At 41.0% G+C, this 27,181-nt stretch overlaps 1 protein-coding gene and 1 long non-coding RNA gene across 10 annotated transcripts in view; one reads left to right on the plus strand and one right to left on the minus strand.

The window, feature by feature from the left end:
• Positions 1-27,181, plus strand: part of LOC141986375 (uncharacterized) — a 143,093-nt gene that overhangs the window by 64,313 nt on the left and 51,599 nt on the right. For all 7 annotated transcript variants that reach the window (XR_012639264.1, XR_012639266.1, XR_012639263.1 and 4 more), the window contains one exon: positions 13,479-13,590. This is a non-coding gene — a long non-coding RNA (uncharacterized LOC141986375). The remainder of the gene's footprint in view (positions 1-13,478; positions 13,591-27,181) is intronic.
• PDE5A (phosphodiesterase 5A) overlaps positions 1-27,181 on the minus strand; it is an 87,226-nt gene that overhangs the window by 7,195 nt on the left and 52,850 nt on the right. For 2 of the 3 annotated variants that reach the window (XM_074950805.1, XM_074950803.1), the window contains exons 11-19: positions 26,107-26,166; positions 14,523-14,669; positions 12,902-13,027; positions 8,700-8,794; positions 4,155-4,242; positions 2,853-2,953; positions 2,678-2,755; positions 1,599-1,662; positions 443-517 (exon numbers count right to left, since the gene is read on the minus strand). In XM_074950805.1, coding sequence (XP_074806906.1) covers positions 443-517; positions 1,599-1,662; positions 2,678-2,755; positions 2,853-2,953; positions 4,155-4,242; positions 8,700-8,794; positions 12,902-13,027; positions 14,523-14,669; positions 26,107-26,166 — 834 coding nt within the window. The remainder of the gene's footprint in view (positions 1-442; positions 518-1,598; positions 1,663-2,677; positions 2,756-2,852; positions 2,954-4,154; positions 4,243-8,699; positions 8,795-12,901; positions 13,028-14,522; positions 14,670-26,106; positions 26,167-27,181) is intronic. The other variant, XM_074950804.1, reaches the window with a different exon arrangement.

The raw sequence follows: 27,181 nt of genomic DNA on the forward strand, positions 1-27,181 counted from the left end.
CCAATGCAAGGGAAAGGCGCTCTGACTAACCACTATCGGTGTTAAGAACTGATAGGGCGTAGGGCCGGCAGCGCCTGATATACTGACACATGAGTGCGGCACTCAAGGGGGTGCCACTGCCGACCCTATGGATACCGCTAAGGCAAAAATCTCTGACGACCGCGCATGTGGGCGCACACACACTTAGAATGGAATCGACATAAGCAAGCACTAGAAGAAGAACTTTTGCTCTTTACACTGTTGTCTGGAAGGTAAATAGTCAGTTGCAGATGTTTGGGAACAATAAAAGGAAACTAACCATCAAGTGTCAGAATGATTGGGAAAAAGCTCTTTCCATACTCTGGTACCCACCACCAAAAACAACATTTAAATAAGAAAGGGAAGTCCTGCTGGCAGTAATAATTTTGAAAAAGGTGCTACCACACATGGCTTTCCTACTTACTGTTGGTTCTGTGTTGAGTTCCTTTCTCTCTTTATCTCCTTGGTCAAAAAATTCTGTAGCTACAAGTTCAGCTATCTGTAAGAAATGTCACACGCTGTTTGTTAGTTTTAAAGGCCTGGATTTACACTTTCTACCTAGGGTCAAAACAGAAAGCGTTATTGCTGGGTGTCTGCCCTGAATGGAAAAGGAATAAGGCCCTGATTCTGAAAAGAATTCTGTAACCATATGCCTGCATGAAGTCTCAGTTGGTTTAAATGAGCCTAAATGAAAAATCTCTAATATTGAGGTAGGCCCACTAAGCTGTCTCAGTCAAATAGCACGATGTCAAATGAAACATTTTTAGCAGTAAACAAACCTAGATTGTATATGTTTTAACTGTCTAGCACCAAGTTTTCGCTACACAAGCAGACATAGCAAACAACTAGCATTTGTTACATATCAGTTCTGAAAAAAAAAACGAGCTTATTAGTACATGCATTTCATCTGTCTAACTCTACTGACCTGGGTGGAGTTGCATGGGTTAGAAATCAGGGCCCAATCAGACCCAGTATGTTCTAGAGGCTCTTAAGATATTACAATACATTGTACTTGTACATACCCTATTCCAAAATTTGCTCTATATATGTCAATAAGCTCAACTCACAACAATCCAGTGAGGTAAGCATTAATTTGCTGATGGGTAAAGTGAAGCACAATAATGATAAGAGACAAATCTTTAAACTAGAGGTTACACCTATGATTTTCAGAAGTGTCTAGTGATTTTGGGCACTTCTGTCGGTGGGTGTCCAACTTGAGATACCTGATCTCTGGCTTTCAGAAAGTGTTGACCATCCATCCTTTGAAAATCAGGCCCCCTTTAAAGTGTATTAAGTTGGAAACACACACAAAATTGAGAGACCCTAGGCACAAAAGTGCACTCATATTTACATGTGAATTTACCACAACAGCACACGCAAACTGGAAATAGCATCTAGCCAGCCATTCACAATTGAAATGATGATAAATACACATATAAACAAAGGTCATTTACCTTCTGAGGATTGCTCCCAAAGGCTGCGCCTTCCACCAATACCTTTGCAAAGTGGAAGGTGAGGCTTAGGAAGCAGAAGCTATAAAGAATAGCAAACCCTTAAAAAATCTTAAATTAAGCTTATACCCGTTGTTGAATTGGCCATGGCTTTGTTATTGCTGACAAATCACAAGCAGTCATCAGCATTGCTCTGTAAAAACAAAGAAAAATTCATGATTTGTCGTAACATGAAACTCACGTAGCTATTCAGTCTAGAAGCTAATAAATACAGTATCCAATATCAAATAAAATCAAAGCCAGGCTAACTGATAAAATTACAGTAAGATGATAAAAATATCCTTTAATGCGGGACTAGATGACTGAGGAATGGTAACGAGGTACTGTGCCTGTCTCTTATGTCATCTGATCTGAGCAAATCAGTTGAGATCAAATCCATTACCACAGGAAAGGCCCAGGTAAAAAAAGCTGGCCTCAGTCCATTTGTTAATGGACAGGTACCACATTATAAAAACGACTGTCATCATTGACAATAACTCGCACCTTTGCTGGCTGCTTCAGAAGGAAGGTTGAGGACTGACTGAGCCATGGACATGGACGTTAACTGAATTAGTCTGCCTATAGAGGCACTGCCTTCAAAACAGGGTGACAGCACACTGGTGAGGCAGCCTGGGAAATCTTGCAGTGCTGTTGGTGTGGGGCTGTTCTCTGTCCCTCGTGTCTCTGTCCTTAAATCTCTTTCCTTTCATGGGAAATGAATTTGCTTCAAAACAAGCAGCCCTCCCTGAATCTTTCAGCTACAGATTACAACAGTTCAGTGCTTTAAGACAATGCACCTACAGCAAAAGAACAACACAGCATTCTGTCAGGAGTCCTACACCCTTTAGGAACAATAGAAAAGCTAGTGGACAGGTGCCGCATTATAAAAATCACTGTCATCACTAACAATAACTAGCAATTTTGTTGACTGTTTCAGAAGGAAGGCCACAAGAAGTCATTCATCAGAGTTCATCAGACAACCCCTGCAGCTCTCTTAACAATATTCAGATCCAGGTGTTCATTAACTGACCCACTTGACTTGTGTCAGCTTGTACTGGCCCAGATTAAACAGATTTATGTTGGCTCTACTGAAAGTAATAGCAGTGTGAAGTGGAAAACCTGATAGTTGGTAGTACAGTTTGTTTTTTAAACATCTGCCATTTACTTACAAAAATAGCTCCTTCTGCAGAGGATCTTCCCAGTTAAATTGCTTCTTTTGTAGAAGTTCAAAAAACTCTCCCCTTCTCCTTAAAACCAGTAAAAACAAGAGAAAGATTCACAATCAGTCTGACACAATCCAAACACCTTTCAGCAGCTGTTCAGCAAAATGCATCTCTAACTTACTTAAAGTACAGTGCTAAGTCTGTGGCAAGAATGGCTTGTTTTATCATTTTCAGCGTGGCCTTGTATTCTTCAATGGAAAGGTTGCTGAGAATCTGGTTTCCCTTTAAAAAAAAAAACCGCAACAACAAAAAAGCAGTGTTAACAATAAAACTTGGAACATGTCACCAAATTATTACATCCCCTCCTAGATTCTAAATCACTAGGAGTTGTTTTCTTGTAATTGATGGTTTCTCCCTACTCTGCTTTCTCTTGCATTCTCCCGCCCATGGCACCTGCATAAAAACATACTATAGTATTCTTGAATAATAGCCCAAAGCTCTGTAGCAGCACCAGAGTAAATGACTGTACATTAGAATACTATAGTATTTTTATGAGGGTATATACAAGAGACAGAGCAGTCAGGAAGCAAAGACCCTTCCAAGTCTTTATTTCATCCAAAGAATTCATTTTCCACAAGCCACATCCTGGAGCTTCTTCTTTTTTCCTCCAGTAAAGAGACTGTAACAGACAATTATATTTCTTAGGAACTTACCAACTTACCTAACATACTGTCAACAACATATAAGACTCATTCAATTACAAAACAGCATAAAAAATAAGTCATTGCAGTCACCCACTGCAAAACCAAAGCATACTGGGGATGATGTAAGGAGATCACATCTACAGTGTATCCAAGCTTCTGTCAGGTGAATCAAGGTGAATCACTTTGTACTATTAGATAGGCCAACATTACCACGCCACTGATATGAAATGAATAGTGTAAATGTGCTATTTCTAAATTATTGTGCATGCTGAATAGCTGGTCTTCATAATTAATAAATAATGTAGCCGGAGATTAAGAATGCGGTCATTTTATTTACATATTTATTTCAATTCGGTTTGGATTCACTTCTGAATGTCAGTGTTTGGCTTCTGGGGCTTGGATCAGGCTCATCTCTAGCCAAAAGGTATTTAATTTATTTTTCAGAACTGTTGTGTGCATGTGTAAGCAGGGATATACCTTACAAGGCAAGCAACACTTCAAACAAGGGTTCGTTAAAGGAGTGGCAACAAAGCTTCTCATTTTCTTTGGTCCAAGGAAGCAGATACTCAAAATGAGAGTAGCAAGGCTTCCCTTATCAGGAAACATTTGGAAAGGTTTGGTGACTCTCAGAAGTGGGGCTATGTATTTGCCTTCTTTACCCAAAAAGGAATAAAGATCATTTAGGAATGTATAATACTGGGAATCTATCCAGAAACTAAAAATATAAGTGAAATAGGCTAGGGCTTCCTTCAATGCACACACAGAAGCGAGGCATTTACCGGACTATTCAGGATCATCAGGCACTGATCAAAATGGTGATGCTCCATGATTGAGTGGCAATAGAGCTGAGCCAGTGGATGTTCGCTTCTGAGGAGTAAAAACATCACTTGGAGAAAATGAGAAAGCAACTTAAAGGTACCAATCACTTAGCAACAGTAGCCAACACAACTTGTTCTCCTCCCCCCATCACTTCATTCCCCGTTGGTTCTCTTTTCCCCTTCTTCCATGTGACTGGGCAAACAGAATGGATGCATTTAGAGAGATGTAGAGGGGAGCACAAATGCAGAAACAATGTGATTACTTTTTCAAAATACTGAAAGCTCCAAAGTTCTGGTTTTGATTTAAACTTGTGCCTGTAGAGGTCACTAACACACAAGCAATGAGAAAATAATACAAGATTCTTTAAGTGTCAAGAGTCTAAAAATGAAAAAGAAAAGAACACATAAAACTTCAAAAGAGTCGATTTTTTTTTAGGTTTCAGAGTAACAGCCGTGTTAGTCTGTATTCGCAAAAAGAAAAGGAGTACTTGTGGCACCTTAGAGACTAACCAATTTATTTGAGCATGAGCTTTCGTGAGCTACAGCTCACGAAAGCTCATGCTCAAATAAATTGGTTAGTCTCTAAGATTTTTTTTTAATACACCTACATTTACTTATCAGGTGACTTCTTGAATAAGCAATCTAGGGAGGTGGCTTTTCTGCAACTACTGAGCTTGTAAGTAGCAAATGGCAATAGAAACTCAACCCAAAGCCCACTAAAGTCAATGAAAAAGCTCCTAGTGAATTCTGTAGGCTTTGGATCAGGTCTTATAGGAGTCAGTGCCAGCCATACCCTTCTTAGCTTGCGACCCTAGTGACTGCACACCAGTCTTCTTTCTCATTCTGTTGCAAAATAAATGCTTTGATATATACTGAACAAGTTACTGAGCTATCATCATTTCTCCTGTGAGCAACAAAAAATCCACAGAAAAATGGCGTGTGAGTTGTGCAGCCCTTATTGTACCCCTGATAGAACAAACAGTCTGAAACTAACTGTACGGATGCAAAGGTTAATCCTATATTGTAATATAGGATATTGAGCTTATTGTGCTTACTTAATTTTGGATAAAATAGGGAAACTTCTTCTCTGAAGATTTCTCCATTTTCTCCCTCTTCTCCATTGCACAATGGTGTTGTTTGCTTTTATTACTGAGCCTGGCAAATCTCCTGTTTTTAACCATTTGACCCTCATCTCCATAGCATTGCCCTGATCCCTTCAGCTAAGGACTAGTTGGGATTCCCTCTGAAGCTTGTTCCACTGCTGACCCTGTATCAGGCACTATAGTCACCTATAACCTGATCCTGCAAATCCTTACCATGTGAATAAGCCTTACTTAGACATACAGTCCTATGTGCCTACTTGCATGAGGACAATTTACTCACATGAGTAACTGGAACTGCAGGATTGTGCCCCTCTTAGGAGACCGGTGCAAAGGATTATTGGGAAAAGTGCAAGAGAGTGTGTGTGCGTATCCTACGATGGCTGCCAAATGCATCTAGGGTGCAATTCTGCCTGCAATGAAGTCACTGGCAAAACTCCCATTGACTTCAGTGGGGTCAGGATTTCATCCTGATCGGAGATGCACATAACTAAGGAAATACACAAGTTACGTTTCCATCTACTGTACCAAACTGGGGCCAAGAGTGTTGCCTCCTCAGCACTTGCAGCCTCTGCTGTTCTGGGAAGAAAGATACCAGTGGTGGGAATAAACTCACGTTCCTAACATGATCGTTGCATGGCGTTTCCGTTAGGCCCACAGGCCAGGCCAAAGGACACCATTCTTTCTGAATACAGTGATTTGATGATATAACCTTCTTTCATTGCTCTTACCTTCTTTACACACACATTTGGAAAAAACTGTGTATCTGCCAAGAGATCCTAAAACTGAGTCCATTTCCTGTAATATGTGCTAGGAGGATAATTCCCTTATTTTTTTTTTTTAAACCTATTGCTCAAGAAAAGAATCTAGTGCCAAGTATCACTTCCCCCCCCCCCAACTGAAAAAAATAATTCATCTCTGGAAAACTCTTTTACTTTTCATTTGGTTTCTACTAGCCTGAGAGATTTAAAAACAAAATCCCTGGAACTGTTATTAATGAAAAAATGTAAAGTTGTAATCGACTCTGCTTTGTGGCATGTGTGAATGTTGGGTTTCGCTGTCTATGACTTTTTCCCAGGACATTTTTGAAGAGCAGATGACGCATATCCAGATGTTTTCCAGGAAATTTATTTTTAAATAAATAAAGGAAAAACATAGCTAACTGGTTTCAATCACTGTTTGTTTGTGGGTTACTGGATTCCCCATTTGCGGGACCAAGGATTGCCATCAGTTCAGCTTTTTAGCTTTTTTTTTTGGTCTCACATTACCATACTTGGAACAATTCTAAGCCCCAATATTTGAGTGTGGATCAACAGACCTGAGAGGCAGGAATTTCCTCACTTTTTACTTATTTTCCTATATTTCCCAGTCTTCCCTTTCTCACATGCATATACTTTTCCTCCTCTATGGGCTATCTTGACAACACCTTACTGTGCCCACCAAGTATAAAGTAAGCCACTTCCTCCAAAGTCAGCTTCAACACTACTCTCCAACTCCGTCAGAAAGAGATGCTGAGAAATGCATAATGTCTCTCTTCCCCAAACCTGGTCAGAACCAGAGACTGCTGCGATATCACAGTAATTCTTTTATAACTATAGTGTCTAATCAAACTATTCATTTAATCAGAGCAATACATAGAGGTCTCATCTGTCTCCCATTCAACACAATGGCAAAACTCCCTTTGACTTCGGTGGTGCTGAATCAAGCCCTAAATGTTAGATATCGGTGGGAAAAAAATTCAAAATCACCTAAGTCACATTGGAGCATAAGTGTCATTGACTTTCAAGGAGACTTACATTCCTAAGTGTCTAAGTCACTTTTGAAAAGTGACTCAGGCCATGTCTACACTACAGGGAATACAGTGACATAGCTACAGTGCCGTACCTACACCATCTGTAGTGTAGACAAGAGTGATGGAAGGGGGGTTTCTATTACTGAGTGACGGTAGCTATATGGACTGCATCTACACCAGGGGTTAGGTCAGCGGTGTGGAGTACCATAAGGATGGTTTATGTAAGGATGGTTTCTAATTTAGAACATAACGTCAACAATATTTTATCTGTGAAGTTTCAGATTTTGAATTCTTTACAAAATGTGTCTTTTAGGGCCAGTTTTTCAAATGTCTCCCAAATGGCATCTGCAAATGCTGAATGAATAACTAACTGAGTGCCCAAATATGTGCAAATTCAAAATATTTGACCACAGTTTAGGTGACCTATTAAAAATATGTGCTTCACTGAAGTCAATGGGAATTGTATCTTTGACTTCAATGGAGCTTCCATGGCCTTGAAAGGAGATTGGTAAATGGAGTCTTTAATATAAAGGACATCAGTTCCAATTCAGCCCAAGGTTTAATATTACACCATGACAGCAGATGCATTATGAAGATTGACTGCTTTTCTCTGAAGCAATGAGCACAGGCTACTGATATAAAACAGGATACTGGAATAGAATGACCATTGTCCATTTTGGCAGGGCAGTTCCTATGTTTGCATGAGGTGTCTCAAGGACATGGTGAAGTAAATATTCTTTTGAATGTCGAATATTGAGAAACTGGAATCATGTACTACAGCAGAAATTTGCTAATCCGCACATAAAATAGTGGTCTCTTTGACGGGATAATGGGATTTAAGTGGTGATTGGGCCTTCTTCTGGCCAACTGCACAGGGGTGAACTTCACCCAAAGTTCTTAGTTGTGGACAGTGTATGATATTTGTGTGTGCATGGTTTGGCTATGAATTACCATTATATCTGCAAAGGCAAATTGCTATTGGACTGACATTTCTGAAATTACAATTCTAGGTTTTCAATTTTACTGATTGAATTGTCACTGACAGTTCTATGATTTAAAGTTGATGGGCAAATTGATAAGGACATGAATTAAGGATCAATAGTTCCATATTGATACCAAAAACAATATCACACAGTAGTATGGAATTAGAACGCATTTAGCACTATGAGTTAAGACTTCAATTTATCACTTCTTAATAAGTTTTAATATCCTGTGTTGAGTTCATTCATTTAAACTTCCTACATACTACTAAATGACCAGCTTTGTTTTATTTTCTGTAATTTCTTATTTAGCTTCTTTTTTTATTGAACATACATTTTTATGAAGTCTTACATCTGTATTTTAGCCTAAACATCCAGTATTTTACCCAGCATTCAATGAATTCATGAGAAACATGGGTAGCTGATCAGTTAAAATTACAAGTCATGGTGTGTTTATCCTAATATTCTCAGATTTATTGATTTGCAAAACTCATTAATTCACAAAGGCTCCCCCGTCATTAGTGCACATTAGCAAGATTCTACTCTGTCTAATTTTCTGTTTTTTTTTATTAATTTCGGTGAAATAAGAAAACATATCTGTGCTCTTCCTTCCCTTCCTAACAGACTTGCTTACCTCTGTATATAAGAGTTATTCACCCCTCTGTGATCCAAATCATGGCTTAGGGCTGCTATCAGCAAAGCAAGTATCTCTAGGTCAGTCAGCTTGTTCTGTATGTAATAGGAAATACAAGAAGATGTCTGTTAGCTTTGCAATACAGATTTGCTACGAAATGTATTAGTATTGTCAATGTATACCTTCTAGAACTTTTATGGTTTTAGTCAGAATAGGACAATTAGTTTCCTCAAATGAATTAGACTTTTAAGGAATAGGTTGATGTATTAAAAATAATAGATTAGATCCTCCTGTGGTGTGAAGCATAACAATAATACCTAGTTCTTATATAGCTCCTTTTACCTGTAGATCTCCAAGTGCTTTACAAAGGAGATTGCTATCATTATCCCCATATTTTTAATATATGGGGAAACTGAGGCATGGGGAGGGGAAGTTATTTCCCTAAGGTCACCCAGCAAGCCAGTGACAATGCTGGGAATTGAACCCTTGTCTCCTGAGTACCTTATCAACTAGATCATACTGCCTCAATGGAGCTGTACCACTTTACATCATTTGAGAAATTGGTCCCATATTTTAGTCAAAACCTCATCAAAGAATTATCTTTGGAGTTTAGACTGATCAGGCAATACAGCCAGGTCAAATGTTCCGTTGATCACTGGGCCAATAAAGGGACGGTAGTTTAAGGATCACAGAAAACAAAATTAAACACAGCCTGGCTCATTTTTAATGTATATGTTTCCAGAACCCAGAGCAGAACTATCCTGCCAAGAAGTGGGGGAAGAGTAGAAGTCATAGCTACTCCTCCGTGGCCATTTCATAACTCCAACATAGTGAGAAACAGAAGCTGGTGAAAAACTACAGAATCACACAATATCTTCTGAACGTGAGAACACCACCACTGCACAACCACAAGGGCAGGAATTGAAAATTTTAATCTCTCTCCTTTCCAGCTGGTGGCTACATGGCTAACTGGCATATATACCATTTGAAGAACAAATTCGGTCAGTCAAATTCAGTGGGGCTGTTCCCACTTCTACAGATGATGAATTGGATCTGAAGTGCGGATAGCAAACAAATCAGTCTGGAAATATCTGGCTTTGTGATCTTAGGCAGATCTGTGTACCAGTGCTTGCTCCCCCCTGCCCGTTCCGTAACCAGAAAATATTGAGAGCATCTTATTCAAGGCCACTTCTGATTCCATGCCATTTCTTCTGCTTCTTGTTAATCAGGATGGAATGTATACAATGTGTACAATAATGGAGCGATTATAGACAATGCAATTGGGGCTTAGAAGGTTCCTAAAACATTTGGCCCCTAAGTCATTAGGATCATCAGAGATCTCCTGTTTGTGGAGGCTAAGCACGAAGTGAAGGTGACATGTCCAATTTTTGCTGACCATGGAGGCTTCTGTCTATGAAGAGCTTTGCCTCTACTCATTATTAGTGTTACCTTTGGCTCTAGATGGAGACACTTATTTCTCCCAACAGAAGTTGTTGTAAGATGACACAAACAAATTAGTAACAAGGGTTCCTGAATTTTAAAAAAGGTCATATTTGATATTTATGAAAAAAAACATTGTAGTAAGGTGACTCTTTTCTCCTGCACCTTCCTGACTGGTGTAAGATATAAGCATAAAACTCAAAAATGCAATTATTTAACTTAAAAGGAAAGGACAAAATCCTGTAGATGTCTGGTATGTGCCATTTTCGTTGGAAGCATCTACAGGAACAGGCCTATAGGATTTAATTCACCATAGCTGCATACGCTGCAGCAATAATTTAACAACACAAACTTCTTTGTCAGAAGGTAGAGGAAATAACCTGTGGAAATCCATTTTAGATTTGATTCTAACAGGGAGGAACTGATTGTGAATCTGAAGGCAGTTTGAGTACAAATGATCATGAAATTATAGATTTCATGATTCAAAGGAAAGGAAAAAGTGAGAGGAGAAGAATAAGTACCATAATACAGACTTTAACGAACGTAGAGAACTGGATGGAAGATTTTCTTCCCATGGGATCTCAGAGAAAAAGGAGCTGGCTGTTTCTCAAAGAGACAATATTAAAGCCACAACAGCAAACTGTCCCGATGCAAAGTAAAGATAGGAACAATAGTAAGAGATCAATATGGCTCCATTAGGAACTCTTTAATGACCTGAAAATCAGAAAGGAATCTTATACGGAAACATGGACAAATTGCTAAAGATGAGTACAAAAGAATAGCACAAGCAAGTAGAGCTAAGGCACAAAATGAGTTATAACTAGAAAGGGACACAAAAGACAAGAAGAGGAGGTTCAGAAGAGAGGAGAATACAATAGAAGCAAGAGAAAGATGAAGGAAAGTGTAGGTCCTCTACTTAACAAGGAGTGAGTGCTAAAAACAGATGACATCAAGAAGGCTGAGGTGTTTAATGCCTATTTTGCTTCAGTTTTCACTAAAAAGGTAAATTGTGACCAGCTACTTAACACAATTAATATTAACAAGAAGGGGGAAGGAACACAAACCAAAATAGGGAAAGAACGCATTAAAGAATATTTAGATGTATTCAAGTCGGCAGGGCCTGAGGAAATTCACCCTAGGGTTCTTAAGGAACTAGCTGAAGCAATTTCAGAACCGTTAGTAATTATCTTTGAGAACTCATGTAGGATGGGTGAGGCCCCAAATGACTGGAGATGTGCAAACACAGTACATATTTTAAAAAAGGGGAACAAATAGGACCCTGCAGAATTATAGACCAGTCAGCCTAACTTTGTAACCTGGAAAGATACTGCAACAAATTATTAAACAATCAATTTGAAGCACCCAACTGATAATAGGGTGAAAAGGAATACCAGCATGATTTTGTCAAGAACAAATAATGTCAAACCAAACTGATTTCCTTCTTTGACAGGGCTACTGCCTAGTGGATGGGGTGGGGGGGGGGGGAAGATATAGAAGTGATATATCTTGATTTTAGTAAAGCTTTTGACACAGTCCCATGTGACGTTCTCATAAGCAAACTAAGGAAATGTGGTCTAGATGAAATTACTATAAATTGGGCCCAAAACTGGTTAAAAGACCATATTCAAAAAATAGTTACCAATGGTTCACTGTAAAACTGGGGGACATATCTAGTAGGATCCCCAGGGGTCTGTCCTGGGTCTGGTACTATTCAATATTTTCATTGCTGACTTGGATAATAGAGTGGAGAATATGCTTATAAAATTTATGGAGGACTCCTGGATTAGCACTCAAAACAACCTGGACAAGTTGGAGAATTGGTCTGAAATCAACCAGATGAAATTCAATAAAGACAATGCAAAGTACTGCACTTAGGAAGAAAAAAAAATCAAATATACAACTACAAAATGGGGAATAACTGACTAAGCAGTAGTACTGCTAAAAGGATTTGGGGGATTAAAATGGATCACAAATTGTATATGAATCAACAAAGTGATGCAGTTGAGAAAAAGGCTAATATTCTAGTGTGTATTAACAGAAGTATCATATGTAAGACACAGGAGGTAATTGTCCCATTCTACTTGGCACTGGTGTGGCCTCACCTGGAGTACTGTGTCCAGTTCTGGACACCACACTCTAAGAAAGAAGTGGACAAATTGGAGAGAGTCCAGAAGACAGCAAAAAAACGATAAAAGTTTTAAAAAACCTGACCTATTAGGAAAGGTTAACAAACTAGGCATATTTAGTCTCGAGAAATGAAGACTGAGGGAGGACCTGATAAAAGTCTTCAAATATGTTAGGGGCTGTTATAAAGAGGATGGTGCTCAATTGTCCACTGAAGGTAGGATAAGACATAATCAACTTAATCTACAGCAAAAGAGATTGAGGTTAGATATTAGGAAAAGCTTTCTAATTATAAGGGTAGTTAAGTTGTGGTATAAGCTTTCAAGGGAGTTTGTGGAATCCCTGTCATTGGAGACTTTTAAGAACAGGTTACACAAACGTCTGTCAGGGATGGTCTAGATATACTTGGTCCTCTCTCAGCACAAAGGACTGGACTAGATGACCTCTCAAGATCCCTTCCAGCCCTACATTTCTACGATTCTAAGGTCAGCTTCTGAAGTCTTCAGAGAAGATGTACTGACTTCAGTGGAGATATTCCAGACTGACATAGGTCTTACTGAGATCAAAACTGGGCCTGTGCAAGTGTTACAGTACTTAGTTAATTAAAAGGCTCTTAGGGTGAAATCAGTCAAACATACCTGAAGTTTACCCGATTTTAAAGCAGCAAACATACATTGGGCTGTGTTAAAGGCATGCCTCCAATTGTGATATGCAACATTTTTTCGATAATTTTTCTTCACACTCAAAATCCATCTGCAAAGAACCTTTAACAAACAGCATCATTCAGTTAAATCCAAAATACACTACAACTTTAGTCTTTTCACACACAAAAATAAAATAAAGAAAATTCTAATTATTGTAGATTTAATGCAGAAAAAATTACCTTTTCACTTGTTTTCAGTAAAATTTAATGTTGACACACTTTTATGTAAAAATATGGATAAGGAAAATCTGTGTAGTCTCTTAGTTTAACTTCCTCACTTCCAAAACCTAGAGTTTGCTAAACAGTTTATAGGCAATTGCAGATTTGTTTTATTTATTATGTGGACACCTGTATTCCTAAAGTTACCACTCCGTGACATGAACTAACAGCTAAATTATGGTTCCAGGTACACTAGTGTAGACCTAGAATTTGGAGTTATGCTGATTTAACTGAATGAAGAATTTGTTCACAGTATTTGTGTGCTCACCAGAACCTGTTTCATTTTGAATTAGAGGGAACCCTAAAGGTTGTCTGGAAGAGTGGATTGGAAAGTGAACATGAGCTCCTGCCTCACACCAGATGGAATCAAAGCATAAGAAGAGACAGATGGACCTTGTAAATCATGTAAGTATGATATAAAGGCTTTTAATGCTTATCATATTGTTTGTTGTTATTATTTATGCAGATCCCCGCTAGGTGTTTTACAGAACAAAAAAACATGGATTTTACAGTAGTTTTATGAAAGTGAAAGGTAAACAGGCCAGATCTTCACATGGTGTAAATTGGTCTAAATCTGTTGGCTTAAATGGAGCTATGCTGATTAATGCCAGCTAAGCATCTTGATATCAGTTTATTTAAGGGAATTTTAGTGCTCTTGCAAAAGGTGTCACATTGACAGCAATGGAAAACTAACATCATCCATTTGCAAAAAAGAGCAATGAGCAACAGGCAAGAGCAATGTAAGCTGCTACCCTGCCAATACGCTTTAACCTTACTATGGAGGGATCAGGGCTGTTGGGAAAAGATAGCTCAATTTTCCACGTCCATTAATGCCTCAGTGTTTCTGGTGAGGGTTCCAACATGGGTGCCAATTGTGGTGGTGCTTTTTTATGATGTAGACACCTGCACGTTAAGAACTGGATAGAAACCAACTCATTATAACAGATGGTAAGGACTTTGGGTCTCACTTTCACCCTGGTTCTGTCTGAACTGGAAGATATGCATTAGTCAGACACAAGTAATTGGGCTCAATTCAGAGGTAACTGGGTGAAAGTCTATAGTCTGTTATATATATAAGAGTCAGATTAGATGATCTAGTGGTCCCTTCTAATCTTAAATTCTAATAATCTTAAAATATATGAATCTATGAATTGATGATCGAGTTGAAAGGCTCTGTATTTCACTACCAATTGCCCCAGCTATCCAGTCTTTCATCCTAAAATTGGTCTTGGCAGTGTGTTGAGGAGTATATAAAACACAGACACACAGACACTTTTGAAGTGAAGTTGTCTGATGTTTTCCCTTCACATGTAAATAGCATTCTGCAGCTTCCGTACCTCATGTTTCATTTGGAAATTCTGCACCAGGTTGAGATCTGTGAACATTCGAATTGAACACAGTGTTGTCTCCATATCGGAAAGCTCGAAGTCACTGAAGTAGAAGTCAGTCAGCTTTAGAGATTGTGCAGATGGCACAACAGCCGTCTTGGGAAAAATAAAAGAGAACAAACTGAGCAGTAGCAGTTGGAAAGTCTGGAATAATCACATCTTTTTGCATCAGGAGAACAGCAGTATTCTGATAAAGTTTACCTTTGCATTGTACTGAAAGCTGGTGACTACATTGATTATCTGTCCCGATCCTTGTTTGTTCAATGTTAATCTTATTTGGTTCTTAGAATTAATTTAAATTCATCCATAAGCCAAAATTATTAAAAGTGTTACCTGGACCATCCTTCTATCACCTAAATTAGCAAGGGCAATATCATGCCACTGATTTTTAAGCAGGTTTTAGCTGCAACGTTCTAACATGCTCCACTGAAAATGTTCAGAGGCTTGTGAATTAGGGACACAAAAAGGCACTTCTCTGACCATAAGATCCTGTCAAATTTCAAGTTCCTGCTCTAAACCCCGGAAGCACTAGACCTAAACAAAGAAACAGTGGGAACTGTTTTAAAGTGGATCAAACTACCAATTTTCCTCTAACCTCATTCTCAGAAATGGCTGAAATTGTACTGCTGAAATGTTAAAAAAAAGAAAAAAAAATCACAGTGAGGCCGGCCCTTGGCATGGAAAATTTCAGCTCCATCCATTGCAACTTAACTTTCAAAATCTGGCACTACATTTAGCACTAACTATTCCAATGTCTCCAAACATTTTCAGTTTCTTTATACAGCAGTGATATTACTATATAAGCCCCTTTGCGGCATCTTCAGGGCTTTTACATTAAGGATGTTAGAAACAAATATCAAGATAAATGAAGCAGAGTGTGGCACTATGATCCAAAAGCTCATACCGTTTTTTTGTATCAAATAAAAAAAGGCAGGATTTTCCAGTGCAGTTCCCTTACAGCTGTTTCAACTATATATCTATTGATATGTTTTTTAAAAATCAGATAAAAATCAAGACAGTGAAAGATAAAAAGGAGGCCTGTGTTTTATCTTTCACCTTTATCCTTACTGAAGCCCAGGAATATTTCTATTAACTCTAGTATTGTAATCATGCTGCTCAGCTCTCTCTTGGTAGAAATGACATCCTCCTTTCACAGCCGCATTTACTTTCTTCTCACTTTTATTGGTGTGTATTACTTAAATCAGAAATGTAGAATCATGAAACTGAGGTTATGGAAACTGGCATTTAAAAAGGAATCCTACATTACTATAAACTGCTTTCCCTAATAGTTTTGTCTCTCATTTTGGTTTCACCCACATTTTGGTTTGTCCCACATTTGGGCCTTGGTAGGTGAAGGGGCCATGCTGCCAATATTCTCCATAGGAAATAATACAACCACTTGGGAAACCTAATGGCCACTCAAAACGTAACTCCAAATGCTACAAGTTTTTCACATTGTTTCCCAGTGCAAAAACAATGATTTAGTGAACTAGGACTACTATTTTATTTAGCTTTCCTTGAATTGCCAACCTTTTCCACTTCTAAAATGTTGATAATAAATACATTGCATCACAACATTCATTACACCTCACTCAAAATAGCTAAAGGGGGGGAAAAAGTAGTTCTGTGTGTGTCACCCTGGCACCCCTTATTCATCACGGTCATGTAATTAGGATATGTTTTGCACAAAGTATGCCTTGTGAGGTATCATTCTAAAAGTTGATCTGCCAGACATTAATTGAATTGTTGAATTGTAGGTCCTTTCGTCGTATGTGAAGTTAGGCTATGTATGTGTTACTGAAACATGTGAGGTTGAAAACACCCACAAGCAGCCTTTCAGGTACAACAGCAAAAAGGCCAAACAATGTTAATGGCTTATTGAGGAAATGCACACAAGCACAAGGACTACCCCAGGAACTGTATGCAATAGAAACCTCTCAGAGCTAGCACTACACAATGGGAACTGTTTGACCCAGGTCACAGCAAAAGAGCTTTCCAGTAAGTGGGAAGAATATATAAAAGGGGGAAATGTCATCATGATGGCACCTCACACTCCCTGCAGCACACCTGGAAACACCTGAGGAACAAAGACTGAACTGGGGGAAGTGATGGTCCCAGGCTAAAGGGATTTCTAGCCTGTGTATGAAAACCTGGCAAACCCAAGCTGCAAAGCCAAGGCAGCTTGTGCCTTAAGAATCTGCTAGCCTGTTTATCGCTCAGGGTGAGAATTTGCTAATTCATCTAGTGTGTTAAGCTCAGTTTGCATTTTTGTTTATTTACTCGGTCATCTGCTTTGATCTGTTTGCTATCACTAATAATCACTTAAAATTTCTCTTTTGTAGTAATAAACTTATTTTACGTTTTAATCCAAACAGTGTGTGTTTGACTAAGGTGTCTGGGGAAAATCTTTGCTTAGTTACCACAAGTGTGCATGGTCCTCTTCACATTGAGGGAGAGGCGGACCAGGTATTAAACCCATGTACTGGCCAGATTTGACCGGGCAGGACGATACTGCTCTGGGGTCCTAGGCTTGTGGGTAGAGAGCCTGCATGTAACTGCAGCTGGGTGTGTCCCTACCTGTGTGAATGCTGGTGAAAGTGCAAGCTTGGAGGGCTTTGCAGCTTGTCACAGCAGCACAGTGTGAGACGGATCCCAGGCTGGTGGGTCAGAGGGCTGTTCCAGGTGGCACCCCAGGGGGAACCTGTCACACTGCGGTCAGTGTAATTTTGTGATTCTCAGTATGGGAGATTCTGTTCTTTTCCCCAATAAATTAACATCCCCTCCAGTGAGAAATTTCAACTGTTTTGAGGCATATTAAACACAGAGGACATGAGCCTGGCTGTCTTGAGGGGTGGAACTCGCAGGATTTTAATAATGCAAAGTGCAATGGCTTGCTATATCATCACCATCCTTTTAGTGGTGTATCAACTCTCCCCCTAGCTATACAAAGTGAAGCAAACACAAGGCGTTTGCAACCAGATCTTTCATGAGGTAAAAGGATATACACAGCAGGAGCTCACCAGGACATTTTCTCATGCTTGCATTCTGACCTCTTCTATAATTTATCTCTTTCTATTCACTGATCTCCTGCGTTTGATGCCCACATGGGAAGAAAAGCAACAAACTTCTCCTCAACCGAGAGATAGAAACCACAATTTTCCAGTTATACATCAACACAACTGTGGCTTGGTTATTTCTCCTTTCGGTTCCCAGAGACAACAGAGCTCCTTCTCCTGTGTCGCTGTTTGAAAGCCATTTTAACTATTGTTCCTAGCCAGTACTTTTCTAAATGTAGTATTAACCTCCCAAACAACCACTTCTTTCATCCAACATGTTCACTTTTTCCACCTCAGTAAAATTACCAACCAGCACAGAAGAGGGAAGGAAAGAAGAGGAGCTACCGCTACCTTTCTCTGCATAACTGTGGTGCAATGAGCTGGTCTATAATTACTGTTGCTTACTGTATGTATTTTGATCGTGTCTGGAGGTCCCAATTAGGGACTCCAATCATAATCACCTGGTGAAAATATTCTTTGAGGGGAGCTGAGTGAACTGTCAGGCTCTGCATATGGGTCACTCTATCCTGGCCCAATGTGGAGGAGAAGCCCCGGTGAGTGTATGACCCAAGGACCTCTTGATGCCAACTGGCAGAGGGTTCAGGGGTACATAAGGGTTTCAGAGATTCCCTGGGTCTGGTATCTACATACTAGTCTGCCAAAGAATGCCATGTAAGTTCTCTAATGAAAGCCTGTGTCACACTCATCATAGTGAGATGCATGTATGGACAATATGTGAGGAGCTATGGATAGATACTACAAATTATGCTCTCTAGGTCTGTATGTTAAGGCAGGTCACCAAAGGGTGACCCATATACTCCTGTCCGGAGTGGGGGAAGAGATGTTTATCTCTCCCTGGCTGGTCATGTGAAACTGAGTATTATATGGGTCCCAAGGGATCCCCATTTACAGTCTGAGCAAAATGCTAATCAGTAGATTGTGGGGCCTTTAAGAACTAACAAGAACAGCAGGGCCTATTTAGGAGAAAAGAGAACTAACTTTTGGAACTATACCTGGGATGCAGATGAATCCCCAGTATTCCTTCAGTCTGTGACGACAAGCCACCAGCAGGCTTGATCTTATGAATCCCCAACAGTCCTTCAGTCTGTGAGGACAAGCCACCAGCAGGCTTGATCTTATGCAAGAGGGATCTCAAACAACCTGATTGAAAATACTGGGAAAAGGAGTTGGGGGTAAACTATCCTGTAGAAGTTAAGATAGGCTCTAAAAAGCATGTTATTATTTTGTTTTATATATGACCATTTGTTTCCAATATTCTTACTTTCCATCACTTGAATCTCTGTTCTTTGATGATAAACTTATTCTTGTTTTCACTATAAAAATATCTAAGTGCTGTGTGTTAAGTGGAGTGATGATTTGGAGTTAAAACTAATAAGCTGGGGCACTGTTCCTTCAGGAGTGGTGAAATCTGTCAGTCCTGTGAGTGTTCAGTGGAACAGAGGCTTGGCATTCCACCGGAACACTCGGAGGGTTCAGGGGTTGGTGTGTGCTTATTGTTTGTCTGCAGAGAGACAGCAGAGACTGTGGGGCTGAGAAGGGAGTACTTGTAGGGCCTGTGGCCGGGGTTGTCAGGGAGCTGATCCATGGCAGGTACAGACAGGTCTCTTTCACACCAATGTCTCTTTCACACCACCCTGGGTACCCTTGGGACGTGTCAGAGGCGGGTGTGCACCCTCAGCTCGCCCTGGCAGTGGCATGGCTCTGCGCTCCAGCCCATTGGCTCTTGCTGTGGTGGGCTCCTCCGAATGTGGGAGGGCTAACCATCTGCCCACCTCAAGGAGACAAGGAGGGGGAGTGTAGAGGAGGGGGAAAACAGTCACCAGCCCCATGTAACACCCCAAAGTGAAGATGGGATGCTGATGCCAGGGCTAAAGGGGTGAGGGACCCTCCAGGGAGTTCCTGGGGGAGCCATAAGTGCCTGGAGCAAATGCAGGATAGAAGAGGGGGTTGGTGCAGCCAGGAGTTGGTGACATTTGAGGTGATCTGTACGGTAGACGGACTTGGGTGCTGGTGGCAGCAGAAGTGCCTTGGGGGGTAAGGGGTCATGGACTGACAGGGCGCAGGAGTGAAAGGGGAGGTTGGGGGGAGCGAAGTATTATTTCGGGGACAGGGAGGTTTTAAGAGGGGAATGAGCAATGGTGGGGAGGGTATGTGGGGCTTTAGGGAATGGAGGGAGGGCTTAGGCAGGGTCATAATTCATGGGGGTGTTGCTTGATGCGGGTTTGTGATGTGGTGAGTTTATTGGGGAGATGAGGGTTGGTGTAGTGGGAAGGCGGATGGGTGGGGCTGTGGCAGAATAATGTGGTTTGTGGAGTTTGGGTTTATGTGCGGGGCAGGAGAGGGTTGTGGTGTTTATTTGGGGATGGGGCAGCAGGGAGCTGGATGGGTTTAAGCAGTGGTTGAGGGCTAGGTCAGGTATTGGTGGATTATTTGGAGGGGCAAGGGGCTGGGAGCACAAGGAGCTCTGTGGCAGTGCCAGTGACCACAGCTGGCTGTAGCTGGGTCTGGTTTCCCTCCTCCACAGCCCCTTCCCCTCCTCTTGACAAAGCCCTGGCTGGGATGATTTAGTTGGGGATTTGTCCTGCTTTGAGCAGGGGGGTGGACTAGGTGACCTCCTGAGGTCCCTTCCAACCCTGATATTCTATTGTTCTCTTCTCCTCCTTCTGTCTCACCGCTCCTCTCTCCCTCGCGGACACCAGCCCCAGCTCTGCTGGAAGGGAAGGGACAGACTCGTCACCACCATGACAGGAATGGGGTCTGGCTCGCAGTGCACTGGACACACTCAGGACGGACTCTGCCTGCAGCTCCATGCCAGGGCCTTGTAGATCCACTCACCGCCTGCCACTGGGCTCAAGGGACTCCCCTTGCTTGTCCTGCTGCTGGGCCACTGGGTAGTGGCAACATAGCTCACATTTGGTGGCTGAGTCCCTCTAGCCCTAGCTACCTGCTGCCTATAACTCCAATGGGCTAACTGCTCAGCACATGTAAATGGGTGCAAAAATGCATGTCTTCCAGCAACTAGACTCTGCTTCAGAGAAGTAACGCTATTTAGGACAGCACTCAAGCATGTGTTAAAGTACAATTCTAAAACGGGATAGACTTATGCTTGTACTTTCCCAGATCAGGACCTTAAACAGGTTAAAAGTAAAAACAGAGCTGTTCTTTCTAGCCAAAGACAGAAATACATATTCCTAATGCAGAGTATACATTCAGATTTAGGAACAAACATTTACCCTGTATTTAAGTTAAAACTGGGCCTAGGAGCACTGACTTCCAACCAACTTAAAATGATCCATTTGATCTTGAGAGTTGTTTGACCTCCAACCCTCCTAAAACAGCTGCCAGATGGCTCCAGAAAAATATGATAAACATGATAAATATGATAAACAGCTCAGTTTTTTGCCATTTCCAAGTGTTTTATTCTGTTGCTAAAAATGTAAACAAACTAAGAAAAATGCTTTCATGAGTGTATATCAGAAATGGGGTTTGTTGACTACAGATTTTTAAAGATTTTTTTTTTTAAAGGAAGAGCAAGATCAGCTTCTTACCCTGGTTTTAGGAACAAAGAGTCTACTGACACGTCAGATAATGGGCTGTAATACTATACTGGGAACTGTCTGAAAATTACTGAATGGGTATTTGGAGATCTGCAATCATTTTAGATGAAAACATCCATCTGGCAATTGTCCTAGGTGTCAGTTTTCATTTTAGATGCATGGCAGCAATTTGCATTATAAGTGCAACTACCTTGCACACTTGCAAACCTCAGTGAGAGTAGATGGGGTGCGGGGGGGTCACTCTTCCATGGTTTCAGTCCTCTCTGAGAGGTCTCAGAAGGTAGTCGTGGGCAGCTGTTCTTCTAAGCCTAGGATTTTCTCATGTGGTGTTTCATAGAGCTCTTATCTTGTGCCCCCTGTTGTTGAATGTGTATATTCAGTCATTGGAAGAATTAGTGATGAGGCTTGGGCTGGCAGTGTTTTCAGTATGCTGGTGACAGCCAGCTCTTTTTCTGAATTTCATCTGACTCAAATGCTGCCAAATGCCTTACCTGGGGTTTGATAGGGACATAAGCCTGAATAAGGACGAGCTGATTGAAGGTGATCTTAAATCATCTTACACAGACTCATATTGCTGGGTTTAATATGCTTCCAGACAGTATTAAGATAGAAGTGATGCTGGTGAGATGGGGTAAGCAACTGAAGGTATGGCAAAGATCTTATCTGGCCCTTTAACAGAGCGTGTGAGCCCACCATTTGTTACTCAAGTTAAAGATCTGGGGCATTACTGGATTCCTAGCTGCTGTTAGATGATCATGTAGCAGCAGTGACTGGGAGAGCTTCTTTGCCTATACACACCTGGCCAGGAGACTGAGATCATTTCTTTTGTTGTGAACCTTGCTACCAGGATCCAGGCCATTGTCTTCTTGAGATTAGACTGCTGGACAAGGGGCCGCACTCTAAATCAACTCAGAAAATGATACTAGGGTGGGAAGTGGCAGCATCTTTGGCAAATGGGCTTTCCTGCTGCATGGGGGCACCCAACCCCCTAGGCTTGAGGTTGGGTGGCTAGTCTGAGTCTCTGATGGAGCCACAACATCCACCCTGCTATTTTTAGCATGCTAGCTCGAGCCCTACTAGTGTGAGTCCGTCTACCCAGGATTGGGTGCTCACTCCCAGCTGCAATGTAGACATACCCTTGAAACCTAACGTCCTGCCACTGACCCAGCACAGGTCACAATATGAAATGTTGAAATTCAAAAAACAAACTGGAAACGTTGAGAAATTATTCACAAAATATATTTCCCCATTTTTCTCCCCAGCTACAGAACTAGTCAGAATGTTTTGAACTTCGATGAAATCTCAAAATTTGAAGGAAAAAAGATTCCAATAATTTCTCCTCTTTAGGCCAATGCCAGTTTTGATCTATAAAGATCTAAAGCGTTTGGGATCAGTTTTGGTGAGAAACCACATCTCTCAGGGTATGGCTTCCAGTGGTACAGGAGAGAGTGGTACAGCAGCACTCAAACTGGAATCCCTCCCCACTCCCCTGCGCCAACCAGCTTTAAAAAAAGGAAGCTGCTGGCAGGGCCTTCTCTGTCAGGAACCCTACACTCTGGAGTCAACCCCCATCCTTGTTCACAATAGCACAAACTGCTGGCCTTCAGCACATGCTACAAATCCGATCACTTTTCCAGGCTTTTGGAAAGGGAAGGTGAATGCGCTGTGGGCTGGAGTCTGTGGTTGGTATGACTTATGTTTTTCCATTTGTGGTTTTGGGGAGGCTGCAGTTATTTTTGTGTGCGTTGGTTTGATTGTATTTTTAACATATGGCAGAGGCACCAGAGCCTGGTATATAAAAACAGAACAGAAAACTCTCCCTCTTTTATACAAATCAACATAAATAAACCAACAAACATTGGCATGCTCAGTAGTGCTCATCACATCGTGAATTATGACCAGCAGAAGGTCTATTGATTTGGCTTGGGTTCTTTCCTCTTAAAAAAATAATAGTTCCTCCAAGAAGATGTTATAGGCAATAAAAAGAGTGATTCTTTAGAATATTATTCAAACTCTGAATGATGAAATGCAAAACAGAATGCAAGTTTTCTTTTTGATGTCATCTACCACTATCATGTGCAGTTTAATTCTTCTATTCACGTAAAGGAGGCTCACTGAAAATAAAGACCTGTTTCACAAAGTAGCAAGACTGACAAAGGCCTATTGTCTCTGCAATAGGAAAGTGGAGCAGGCTAGTGACCAGAGGCCCTTCATGGTCCTACAAATCCTACAGAAGGAAAACAGTTCACTAATGATCTCTGAATCCTGAGAGAGCCACCAGATGGTTGGGAGGCAATTAGCCACTGGCAGCCTCCCCAGAAGATCTGTGGTGTAGCTTGTTAAGCCACTAACGTATTGTTATTTTACATTCTCTAGATGCTCACATGAGAGACTATAACAGTGTAAGTGCCAAGCTCAAAGAAAGTGGAAAAAGCAAGCTCCCGATGTTAGCCTCAGTCTGAAGGCCAAATTTGCCCCTGACATTGTTTTAATAAACAAATCTAGAAAGCATTCCCACATTTAGCAAAATTTGCCTTTTGTTTGAAAACTCTTGACTTCAGTTACCACCATTGACCTCAAGCTTATCTTTGGTCTCAGAGAGAAGAGTCAGCAACGGAGTGAATCCAAACAAAAGTTTGACATGTACTGAGGTACTGAGTGGTAAACCAAGCCATAAACAAGGCAGTAGCTGAGTTGGTAGCAAAATACAGAGCACAGAAAAAGTTAGCTGAGAAGCAAACAGGAGAGTGCAGCATGGGAGCTGTTAAGGTAGCAGAGTCCCTTGACACTAAGAGGTTCCAAGAAGTGAAGAGACATTCCAAAGTATGAAACACCATTTGCCATAACACTTTCGATTGGAGGCTCTCAAAGCACTTTGCAGTCATTGATGAACTAAAAAGAATGGCAAATTAAGGATCAAAATCAGTCTGATGTGGGACATGCACAACAAATGAAAGAACATAAGGGATACCCATCTTGAAATGTAAACTGCCCTCTCTGATTTGGAGAAAGGATGGAGAGGCTTGAGAGGCAGATGAAGCCAAAGAGAAGAAAGTCATAAAGTAAGAAAACTGGAAAGAGACAAAAGGGATCTTCAGGAAAGATAAGGCAATTTGAGAGAATGCAGAGAATAGCAGAGGCTATGAGAAATTAAGGAAGATGGAGGAATATGGCTTCAATTAAAACTAAAAGCTGTATGAATAAAAGATAATGAACAAAAGAACTGTTTTAACAGTTTTGCCTGCAGTTGGTATTCTGTCCTCAGACTAAGAACCCAACAGAGATCAGCAGCCCAATCAGTGATCAAGAGGCAAGCCCTGAATGGAAGCCACTAGAAAGAAGAAGCATGTTCTCCTGGGTGGTATCTCCGTTGGGGAAAAGTGGCCCAAGAAAGTGTGGCCAATAAAGAACACATAATTGTTGCCTCCTAGGGACTAGGACAATAGGTATCAAAGCCAGGAGTCCTCTACCAGACACACAAGAGATAAGAAGGGAAAAGAGATATCTAAGGCCATCCATTTAAGTTAGAAGCATACCTAATGATAACAAACTTCAATTTTATAATGAAGAATGTGGTGACTGAGAAATTCAGGGAAGGACAAACAGTGGGCATCAGCAATATGTCCCAGAACTGGAGAGGCATGAAACATGCCTTCACCTACTAGATGCAGTGACTCATGGGGTAGTGGACGTTAACTACTGAAGTACACAATGAGAAAAGGAGGGGAATACATTAATTATAATATCCCAGGATTAGTATTTAGGTAGAGATAGAAAAACAAAATTTCTGTTCTGTGGAAATTCTGATATTTCAACATTTGTTTTCATCCCAAAGCAGATGAAAACCTGCAATATAAAACATTTTGTGGAATGAAAAGTTATCAAAAATTTTGATCCAGAAATATCTAAAATTTTCATTCTGGGATAATGTTAAACTCTGCATCTGCCTGAGCTGCCGTGGTGTCTCATGGTAGTTGTAGGTTCAGACCCCAGTGCCCCCATTCTCCCTGTGGGCCAAGCTCCCTGGCTAGATTACATCTCCCATGATGCACTGCGGTCTTTTCATGTCCCATGATTAAGGCTGCATGTCTGTCACGGAGATCATGGATAAGACTTTCCATGATCTCTGTGACTTCTGCAGCAGCCAGCAGCAGCAGTTTGGGTGTGTGAGAGGGGGCTCAGGGCTAGGGGTTGGGGTGTGGGGCGGCACTTACCTTGGGGTGGAGGGGCTCCCTGGCTCCCACTGGCATGTCCCTGCAGCTCCTAGGTGGAGGCACCAGGGGGCTCTGCGCCTGCAGGCCCTGCCCCTACAGCTCCCATTGGCTGCTGTTCCCAGCCAATGGGAGCTGAGGAGCCAGCGCTTGTGGCGGGAGCAGCGCATGGAGAGCCCCTGGCCACCCCTCCCCTAGGAGCTGCAGGGACATATGGAGCTGGATAGGGAGCCTGCCAGCCCCGCCAACCCTCCCCACCCCCAACACCAGCAGGGGTCCTGGGCTGCGTGCCACCCGCCTCCCCTCCAGCACCAGTGGGGGGCCCAGGCCATCCCCCCCGCCAGCACCTGTGGTGCCTCCAGACTGCCCCCTCAGAGCACCTGCAGCCCCCTGGCCAAGTTTTAGTTAGGGGTGTACAGTAAGAGTCATGAACAGGTTATGGGCCATGAATTTTTGTTTACTGTGCGTGATCTGTCCATGACTTTTACTAAAAATACCTGTGACTAAAACGTAGCCTTACCCATGATACACCAATGAAACTCAGCAACAGATATGTTTTCATTGTAACTTTGATACCTAATTAACACAGGCACTTTTGAAAATGTTACCCTGCACATTGGACCATCCTTCGTTGCTCCATATATTAAGAATGCATTTTTTTTTACTATTATTTAGAAAATGCTATTACCGCTGTTACCTGCAGCTCCCTTGTTTCCTCCTCAGCGGCTGAAGCGTGATATGAGAGGACCTATGGGATAAGGAATGAAGAAACCGAAGTACAAATAAAATCATGCACTGTAAAAGCATCTAAATCTTTTTTTTAAAAAAAGAGAAATAAATTGAGATTATGCCTGCAATGCACTGACTTTAATGGAGCTTTGCATGGGCATAGGAATGCTCGTCATAGCAGCTTCTTGATATAGCCAGGCCAAGAAAATCTATACGTGACCAAAGAGCTCTGATTTTAAAAAAATATCACCAAAACCCCTTCTCTTGGGAAAGCTTTCATACCCCATTTCAAAGACAAATATATCACAGCACAGCTATGACTATGGGATGACACTGTTCCCAAAATAAGTCTCTTTCTTTCATGGGTTTATAACTCAGACGTTAAAGAAAATTCTGTCCTGGATAAAATTTGGAAGAAGAGGTTTCAGTCCAGGAGAAAATATTTTTGTTTTAAATTAACAAAAAAACCCATCCCATATATAATTTTTTAATTGTGAGAATAAAAGAGGGGAGAATGCTACTGCGATGGGTTCCTTTAAACATATGTGCAACTAAGAGTCCAGCTCTGGCTTTTTTTAAAAAAAGACATTTTTTTACAGCCTCTACAGAATTTTATTTTTTAAATGATAAACCAACAGAGTCACTAATGTGAGATGTAAATAAACCACCCAATCTTATTTTTAAAAAGCACTGAAATTACTTGACAGTATAGTTATCATCTGCCCAGCTTGAAGCGACTAACTACATGTTTACATGAGAGTTGTAATGTTTCCTTTAGAAGCTATTGGGTATATAATCCACATTTTAGAAATTTTGCAAGCACTCTTATTTACATATTGGACAGATCCAAAGTCTACAAAATTTAAGTTTCAGGATTACAGTTATCTTCCAAGTAATTCAGCATATCATGTCAGAACCTCCTTTAACACCACAGTCATTAAACCTAACAGTAAACAATTCAAAGGCTAGGACCAGATGACATTTATGCTTAATATATTTTGACGGAGCTCCAGGAAGTTGCAGAAAGCCTAATC

The sequence above is a fragment of the Natator depressus genome, chromosome 4, assembly GCF_965152275.1.
Source record: "Natator depressus isolate rNatDep1 chromosome 4, rNatDep2.hap1, whole genome shotgun sequence".
In the NCBI taxonomy this organism is placed as follows: domain Eukaryota; kingdom Metazoa; phylum Chordata; order Testudines; family Cheloniidae; genus Natator; species Natator depressus.